At 53.8% G+C, this 9,200-nt stretch overlaps 3 protein-coding genes across 3 annotated transcripts; all 3 read right to left on the bottom strand.

The window, feature by feature from the left end:
- Positions 1–1,016: 1,016 nt before the first annotated feature.
- Positions 1,017–3,112, bottom strand: G647_10344 (uncharacterized protein; the record flags this gene model as incomplete). The annotated part of the gene is made up of 7 exons (XM_008726335.1): positions 1,017–1,309; positions 1,362–1,388; positions 1,451–1,582; positions 1,675–2,449; positions 2,512–2,820; positions 2,872–2,979; positions 3,050–3,112. The coding sequence occupies 7 exons, from the start codon at positions 3,110–3,112 to the stop codon at positions 1,017–1,019; spliced, it is 1,707 nt and encodes a 568-aa protein (XP_008724557.1).
- Positions 3,113–5,195: 2,083 nt separating this feature from the next.
- G647_10343 (uncharacterized protein) lies at positions 5,196–5,987 on the bottom strand (the record flags this gene model as incomplete). The annotated part of the gene is made up of 2 exons (XM_008726334.1): positions 5,196–5,407; positions 5,465–5,987. 2 exons carry the CDS (start codon positions 5,985–5,987, stop codon positions 5,196–5,198), a joined length of 735 nt encoding a protein of 244 aa, XP_008724556.1.
- Positions 5,988–7,421: 1,434 nt separating this feature from the next.
- G647_10342 (uncharacterized protein) lies at positions 7,422–8,948 on the bottom strand (the record flags this gene model as incomplete). The annotated part of the gene is made up of 2 exons (XM_008726333.1): positions 7,422–7,652; positions 7,710–8,948. 2 exons carry the CDS (start codon positions 8,946–8,948, stop codon positions 7,422–7,424), a joined length of 1,470 nt encoding a protein of 489 aa, XP_008724555.1.
- Between the last annotated feature and the right edge of the window lie 252 nt (positions 8,949–9,200).

Here is a 9,200-nt window from a genome sequence, read left to right as displayed (position 1 = left end):
GAGGGAGAAGAGGGAGAAGAGGGAGAAGAGGGAGAAGAGGGAGAAGAGGGAGCAGAGGGAGCAGAGGGAGCAGAGGGAGCAGAGGGAGAAGAGGGAGAAGAGGGAGAGTATTTGCGCTGAGATCGAGCTCAATCACACAGGTATGTCTCAATATGTTGTCAGGGCGAAGTGAACCAAATTGGAAAGAAGCATCGAGACGCAAGAGGTGTGAGCAGAGTTGCGCTCCGGATGATGGTGACAGAGAGATATCCTCGGCTTGAGCCTGAGAGCGCATCCCCATGAATGAAGCTGGGATCACACCTCGACGCCTGCTGTACATATCAGTGACGCAGGTATGGATGCACTTGGACAGAGGAGCGGTTCTCATGCGCACTAACAGTCGCACCATGATGCGGCGGCAACCACAACGGTCTGCTGAGGCTAGTTCGCCGTACCATTCAAATTGCTGTACGTGTACCGTGACACATAAAGGATTTGCTTCAACACAACATATTCGAGGGCGAACTTGGTCGAACTATGTTGACGAAAATCCAAAAGAAATGATGTGGTTCGAGATTAAGCTTAATTATGCCAAGCGTCGTCATCCCGGTCCGTTCCGGGTCAACGCCAGCCAACAGTCAAACAAGCCGCTTGGGCGAGGACTTTGGTACAAGCTGCATAGCACAGCATCAGACAATATCTCGACGAACTTGCGTTATCAGGGGTATAGTGCTCAACACCTTTTCCAGCTCCTTTGCACATAAGACGGGTGCAGGCCCAACCGATTAGATACATACCACATTTCAATCATCAACTCCGTTATCGCCGTGCCAGATCATTTGTACAGTGATACTCTGGCCATGAGCAGAACCTCATAACCCATCAATGCTCCTGACGGGTGCAGAGCGTGTTACACTCAAGCTGCCGGCGGACCATCTCCCAAGCGCCAGTTCCTCGAGTGTTTTGGAGCTAAAGACGTCGTCAGCGCCGAACGGAGCTTGAATGTCATGCCCTGGGGATAGAGAACCAAGGTATACTCACTTGCCAGCCCAAAGTGATCCCCGCTTCGCCTTTTCTTGGACTTCTGGGACGAAGAAGTGCGTGACTGCCGCCCCAAGTATCATACACGCCGAGAAAATGACCAGGATCGTACCGTAGCGCCTTGTTTGATTGTCCCCAGGCGACGAGGACCCAAATTTGTAGTAGAAGGAGAATACCTGCACCAGGATTGAGCCGAGCTTGCCGGAGGCGGCGGCAATGCCATGGCATGTACACCGGTAGCGCGTTGGGAACAGTTCAGCAGGGATGATGTATGTTGTCGAATTCGGGCCTGTCCACCGTTTAGAGACACGAAAGAGTGTAGGGCATGTGTTGAGACCTACCTAGATTGAAAAGCAGTTGGCCAAGAACTGTCAATCCCGGTTAGCATGAACCAATACTGACAGGTGCCTCTGTGAAATGGAGAACATACCGTACAAGGTGATTGCGAGAGCACCCTCCTGATGGACTGTGATAAACTCCGTGCCCAAGGCAATGAACAGAGCACCCAGGGCTAAAAAGCCGTATTTTTGGAGAGATACCCGATTCAAGCGGCTCGACAAGACTAAGATATCGTCAGCGTTGCGAGTCAATCTCGGCAGAGCCAGGGGTTCCCGAATTCTGTGGTCCTGATTCGGCCAGTCCAGAAAAACTTACGGATAAATAGCAAGCCTCCGACAAAGCTCCCAATATTCAAGATCACTAGCGCTTGAACAGAAGTATGCATGAACATGTCGTAGATGTCGGTGTTCGGGTCGTCGTCGGTCTGCCAGATAGGCCGAGGTCCGGTAATGTTCAAATTCCCCCAAGTCTTCGCCAGAAACTGTGGATTGGAGAGGCCAATGCCGTAATACCCAAAGTCCAACAGGAGCCAGCACGATGATACAGCTGCCAACGTCCTCCAGTTGCCTTCGGTCCAGAAGTACTGTTTGATGTCGGCCTTTGAGATCTTCCAAGACGAGTTCAGTGTAGCCAAAGGCGCCGAGGTCACGGTGAATGATGGTCTGGCATCGGATCGGTCATCCAGTGAGCGTGTTGAGAGGGCAGACTCCGGTAGCGAGTCACACCACATTCCTGCCTCCATCTCACTGTTCATCGAACTCTCGCCGAACAGTTGGGTGGCATCAAACTCCGCCTTTACCGGATCGTCTTCGATATCAAGCAGGAACCGTGGTGTTTCGGGGATAGCGAAACGGAATATCAGAGCAACGACGCCCGGAACGACGCCGATACCGATAATCCACCTCCACATGATGTCCACGGAACGTCGAAGATCATCCGAGTCCTCGCTCGACTTGCGAGATATGGCGACAACGATTAAAGAGATGACGTTGCCCATGATTTGCCCGAGCGGCTGCGAGAAGAAGACACATGCCATCATTCGGGCGCGATGACGCGTGGGCGCGAACTCGGCACAGATCGTGGCAGAGAGCTATGGCCATGTTAGTATCACGTCGTCAGCGGCACCAGCGCCTCGTCGAACCCGAGACTGACCGGATAATCCGCACCCACGCCGATCCCAACCATCAGCCTCCACCATATCAGCCATCCATAGACGCTCATGCTCCCATTGTGACCTTCGGAGCTCATGACGACGCCGAGCGTCGAGGCAATAAGCAACAGTAACTCAATTCCATACATCGTCTTTCTTCCCTTTTTATCGGCCAGGAACCCAAAGGTGGCTTGACCGATCAAGGTGCCAGTGAGGGTGACGATGTTAATACAGGTCAGTTTGTAGGTGGAAACTTCTTGATTCCAGTATGTGAATGAAATCATTGGGAGAGCAATATTTCCCGCGAAGAGCTGTCGCACCGTTAGTGACAGGAGTGATTTTGCAACCAGACTTGAGCCCACCGAGAATCCATCGAGCAGAAATCCCACTCCGGCGACCAGGACGACGACCCATTGGAAAGGCTGGCGGTCGATGGTCTCGTAGATCTGGCGGACACGCACATGGCGATCCTGAGAGCAAGCGAGATGTGAGTTTCTTTGTCCCTCCGGCCGCAGCCACTGCTTGCAAACAAACACTCACCCTTTCATGGTCGAAATCTCTCGCGCGGTCAGTCGCATACAGACGTCCGCGCCATCGTCCCATGATGAAGGTCGAGGGGTCTAAAATGGGGCCGAAAGCGAGGGGTCCACGCCGTCAACGATCCATGGTGCGGACGATTGGGAGGAGCGTAACAGTAAGCGGAGGCGCGGTCTGGTTAGGTTGCAAGTGTAGAGCGGGAGCAAATGGAGGACGACAGATGGACGAAGATGATGTTTGTTAGGAATAAATGGATGGCGCTGGGGCCGTGAGGACAGGCGCCTGAATTGCTTTTGGCTGTTGAGAGGCGGGACTCGGATATGAAGTGCCTCTAGTGTGGCGATGTAGACCAGAGCCTAGCAGGCTACTTTCTCTTGAAATCGGGGCTCTGAACGGCGTGGGACCACGAACTCGTCCGCGTGGGCAGCAGCTCACTGGCCAGTGAGAGCACCATCCTGCGCAAGGTGTTTCGATGGTTAGTATCACAGAGATCGGAACTCTCCTGGAGGAGTCGGCTAGCCTCCCTGTGTGCGTCCTTACGGCAGAGGAACTTGTGCCCACGCCGAGCGTTGGCCCTGGCGAGGTCAAGCTCACGCCTGCAAAGCCCGAGTTCGAGTGGTGAGCTCGGTGTGAGGGAATGGTGCTTAGAGGGGGGCGTCCAAGGCTCCCTGGGCGCGGGTTGGTGGTCGCGAGGGCGTCGCTAAAGTGAGAGATTTGCACATTCAGAGGGCCCAGTCAGATTCTCAGAACTGCCACGTGCAATTGAGCGAGGCACCTCGACGGCCTCGTCTCCGACCCTTCTCCCGTTTCGGGCCTCGATGAGATCCATTTGCCCTGTGCTAATACTCCCAAGGCCTCAGCATGCTGCTCAATTCCCCAGCCATCTCCTTAGACCGACATGATCCGAGCAGCGTCATGCTACAGTACAGCGTCGCCGTTAGGCTTTTTCTAGGCAGCTGCCTCCTTGGAGAGCTTGGGAGGTAATCACAAGTTGGCAATGGCTTGAGCGTCATAAGCCGGGCAAAGACGAGCTTAATTCTAACCAGTCCGATCTCTACAGAGATGCCAGGAATGGGGATATACAGCATGGCAGCGATGACACAGCTTGCTGAGAGGCATCTCAAGGCTGGACCTTCAAACCGTGATTAGTGGAGAGATAGTTGGAGCCGGTAAGCCGTTCACAACCCACGCTATACCCTTCGAAAGCTGTGCTGCAGCCCAGGACCACGCCGCCATCCCACGGATCGAGATGGCTCCATGGACCCTCGCACCTCCACCCTGCGGACCAGGGATCTCGGCCAAGCTCCGGGCGTAAATGTGTCGTAATTTCTTTGCTCTGGCTACTTGTACGGATTTGCTGGAATTTGGTGACCAGGGCGCCGAGCTCAGAAAATCAGTGCTGGTTCCACCGCAAGCCCTACCGTGTCGAACACAATACGGCAGATCCGAAGGGAAGTCCGATCGGTCAATGTCTAGCTAGCGACCAGCCATTACACTCTGTGATTGCTGTCCTCGACACGAGGCCCGAAAGAATCTGGCAAACGACATAACCAGTATATCGTCATTGGGTATCCTCATCATCGCTCATACGCTCATATAACGAGAGTTCATGCACAGTCATATCCAGACACACTTCTCATCACCCCTGGAAACCAACACCATGGCACAGCAGGCCAAAGAACTTCTTTTCTGAGACATCTCGTTAGCTCGTACGGGAGTGGGCGGACGATAACTACTGATCGCCAGAACTGCAGCTTTCATGTAGGAGAAAGGGGTACTCACGATCTGGAAGCAGAATTAGCTGTGGCATCTACAATGGCAAAAGCAGCCGCTCGATGGGAGTACTTACCATTCTCGTCCAGGAACAAGACGTGCAAAACTTTCAGCTGTGCCAGCAGGTCGAAGTTTGGTCGCAGTGAAATGGTCATGGGCCGTCCTGATTTCTTGCTCTGCTCAATATGGTCGATGCAGTCCACTGTTGATCCGTCAGCTAGCTCATTATCACAGGGAGACCGGGCAAGACTCTGCCCAGCACATAGCGGTGGGGCCGTAAGGTGACAGGAGCCAGGCCGTGGGCCTCCCAAATGACCCATTCGTGCCAGATAGATGCCACTGCTGGTTTGTCCACCGCGGCTTCCCGTGCATCTCGTCAGGACTTACGCGGTATTGTGATGTAGCGCTTCTTCTCCTTTCGCTGCGAATTTGCAAACAACAGAATCGTCTGCTTCCCGGTCCGCGATCGCAATATCCGCAGATTCTGGCTGATGCATTCTTCACCACGGCCCTTCGACTTTGCCTCTGCAATGCCCGCGGTGAAGACCACTGTCTGGCTGAGCAGAGCTTCTTGAAAGTGGACGCAATCTGGGGACTCATAAGAGGCCGGTCATGAAGAATGAGGGTGCCTGCAATGCTACGTACCTTCCCATGTCTCGAAGGTGTACTGGGGCTGTGCTTGGAACAAAGTCTGTGCCGTCTGTACATTTTGTTCCTCAAGGAATGACACCCGGGAAATATGAGAGGTGCTGGAGGTGACGGGCTGCTCGAGATGAGGGATAGGGATCTTGGTGCCTGGGAATGAATGGATGAATGCACTTTGCAAGCCGGCTGGATCGCTCAATTCAATCTGCTTAAGATAACCTGCAGGGTCCCTCCGCAGCTGGATCTGCGAATACTTCAACTTGAACAGCTTGCTGCCTTTGCTGAAAGAGATATGGACAGGCTTGCTCAGTGGGACGTGTACGCTGTTCCCGGGTCCGTTAGATGATAGTCGACCATTGTCGCTCCGGCCAGACAAGGCTGGCGTAGGTGGCAGGTTTACATTGGCGAAATGTACACTGGTGGTTTCCGAAGGCGAACTCAGTGATGAAGTAATGCTACCTTGTCGAGTCGTCGGCTGTAGGGGCCAGTCGCTGATGTCTAAGGATTTGGACTGGCTGGACATTGCCGCCAGCCCGGTCCCACAGTTCGCGTGTTGTTATAGCGGAAAAGATGTTCTTTTGACGTCCAGGGCCTGCCGGACCAGGGGTCTTCGACGTACCAGCTGGATTATGATTAGCCAACAGCGAGGATTGGACGGGGAAGACAGATTCTGGGAATGCGGTGAGACAGCTTCACAGAAGAAAGTCTCGCTGAAGGCCATGATTCAGAGGTGAGATTTCTAAGGCGGGCTTCAATGGCAAATCGGGCAGGATAAAGGATCTCCTCAGAGCAAAATGCGCTGGCGAAAGCCATATTGTGCCGCTGAGATACTGTTCTCAGCCTGGGATATGTGGCGTCTTTGGCAGGCGATTTGCTCAGACCATAGATATGGATGATGGGTGGGCTGCTTGTGGAGAGATGTCGTGAACGTGCTTTCGATAAAGAGATTGTTTGGCTGAAAGTCATGAGGGTCTGGCTGGGCTTCTTGAAAAGGCCCAAGCCCAAGCCCGTCCAAGCATGCAGAAGCAGCTGCAAGTTCGGCTGTTCCCTTGTTGCCTCTCTGCCGTGAAGGGCTTCCGGGCGTATCTGACCACGGAATCGGCTCGGCTTGTACCAGGACACTGTTTCGCTAGAACCTGCAGGAGACGCAGACGGGACGTGAAGTACGAGGTATCCTTCGTACCCCCCTCCCTCGGAGGACCGTAGCCTTCAGAAAATTTCCCGGCCTCAGGCCCCTTTTCAAGCACTGGACATCTCCACTCTTAATTCCAGACGCTCCAGATAGGTCACATTATCCGCAGCACGAGGTGCAGAGCTAGGCTGTCTGACTTCCGATCATCGTGCCAGTGACTGACTCTGTTGAGATCTGGCCCTTTGGGTAATGTGCGTACAGTGGAGGGTTCGATGAGCTACGAGGCGATGGAAATGCAGGTAGAGAAAGAGATGCTTTAGCAGGCATCGAAAACGATGGAGTGTAAAGGCAGCTGACATTTTGACTGTCTGGCCTTCAATCACAAGGCGAAGACCTCAGCAGACCTCCTGAAGCATGTGAAACCAACGATTCTTTCAGAGATCAAGCAAGCGTCCTACCATCGCCATTCTGCTCACAGTGACGGTGGAGGACAAAACCATGCTGCCCACCCATTGCGTGTCATCGGTGTAAAATCTGTATGGTCCAAAAACCCCAGGCATTTTCCGTGTCCCTGTGTATCCACAGCAATTCCATAGTCCGTTTGTTGACGACTCTCAGGCTTGTAACGGCGTTGTTAAGCGTCAACGTCCATCAGTAACTACACTGACGCTAAAAAAGGCAACCGATGATGCTAACGTATGAGTTTTGGCACCCCACAAGGTGTCGATTGTGACGGTCTCATTTTCGAAAGACGTCTACTCTCGACATTGCCGACTGGCACTGCAAACTTTGCCTCTTTCGTGGTATTCGGCAACACCTGCGTCTCTAGCTGACGGGAACCTCGGCGGGCCGATTATGTTGCTCAACTGGCTGTTTGGAATTTTTCCAGATGTAGTCGGCGAGTTCATCGCAAGCCACCACCTGATACTTGCCGCTCTTAGAAACCTTCAAGTAAGGGTTGGACGTCTTGCTGCAAATGATGCTGATGTCTTGGAGGTTTTCAATGGCCGTTTCGTCCGCATCGTCGATATCCACTGACATTTCGAGGTTGCAATCCTATAGCACGCTGATTAGTATTATATAGCAGCGAAGATGGCTTCACACTCCACTTACGCATTTCCACGTGAGCCGACGGTGAGTCTTGGGCGGCTTGGGCTTGATCAGTTGATTGATAAGATCCTCCAGCCGGTCACCGCTGCCATTATCAGCAGGGGCTGAGGATTGTCTCGCGCCCTGCAGAGGTGGTGGGGCCAGATTGTACCCTCTGCGCTCTGGAGTTGGTGGAGGCTGAAGTTTGTCTTCTGGGGAGCCCGGAGTTGCACCAAGAGCAGCCGCAGCAAGAGCTTGTCCCGCCGCCGCAAGCAATGGTGCTGAGGGAGCACGCGGCGTACCGTTGGCACTCATGGCGTTGCTGAGACGGCGACCTTCGCGGGGACTGTCCAGATTAGGATAGTTGCTCTCCGTATCTGGCTTTCTCGAGGATGCGCTCAAAGATGGGGAGCCTTCGGCATCACGGGAAATGCCATCTGAGCTTGGCGCATCGGTCATGGCGACATCTCGATCTCTTGCCAGGTAAGGACGTTCGGTGGCCGTTGGCGGTTGATCAACAAGAACATGACGACCATTCCCACCATCTTTGATAATGCCTTGCAAGAGCGCCCAGTTGGTGAGATCTTCATCCTCACGTTCTTCCTTGGCTTCGACGATGTCACGAGAAAAATGACCACCCACATGTTCCATACGTTCATTCCAGGAGCCTTCACCTTCAAAGACTCTGCCACAGAAGCCACAAGTGCTGCGCTGTGGTGGCTTGCGCTTCTCCATCCAGCATCGGTTGCGAACTTCTTCCAGACTGTCCTCAAAGGCTCTCCAGTCCTTGTCCCCTGCATTTCCGGGCGCAATGGGGCCTGAGCCTGGGCCGGTCTCAGGCTTGTGCATGCGTCGATGGTGTTGGGTGAAGAGATCCTTTCGATTGAAGTCATTGTACACACGCTTGTGGCCGGGGACATTGGGGTTGAAGTCTGGGTTGCATGAGCCGACGTCGCAGCGATAGAACCCCAACTGGAGATGTTGAATTGAGACATGGCGCTTCCACTCATTCTTGGAACTAAGGGCAACGTCGCAACCATAGTGTGAGAATGAACAGATGAACTTTCGCTTGGCGGGTTCAGATCTCTTAGCTCCGGACCCGGGAGATTTTCGTGCACGAGGCTTCACCACGCGCCCGGGGTGGGTATCGGAGCCAGAGATTGATTGTAGAGAGTCCTTGCGAGGTCGTGGCTTGATGATGCGATCGGACGGGCTACCGCGCAGAGAGGCAGCAGTAATGTTGATGTTTGCATCGGTAGCCATGATGGGCGACTTAATCGGTAAATTGTGGTGGTCCAGTGGGGATGAGTGGTGAGTCTGGGGTGAGGGTCGGAGTTGAGCGAAGCGAAGCCGACGAGGCGTGCTCCCGTGGCAACAACGCGCGAGGCTTTTGAGCTCGAGTCCACTGTAGGCTGGGGCTCAGAAGAGGTCGCCCATGCTCGCGTTAACTGTCGCTGCGATGTAATAATCTGTGATTCGCAGAGCCGCCGTGACGCGAAGATGATCAAGACTCGA

The sequence above is a fragment of the Cladophialophora carrionii genome (genome assembly GCF_000365165.1).
Source record: "Cladophialophora carrionii CBS 160.54 unplaced genomic scaffold supercont1.14, whole genome shotgun sequence".
In the NCBI taxonomy this organism is placed as follows: Eukaryota; Fungi; Ascomycota; class Eurotiomycetes; order Chaetothyriales; family Herpotrichiellaceae; genus Cladophialophora; species Cladophialophora carrionii.
The sequence above is the reverse complement of the archived record's forward strand: the minus strand, read 5'-3'. Positions and strand labels throughout refer to the sequence as shown.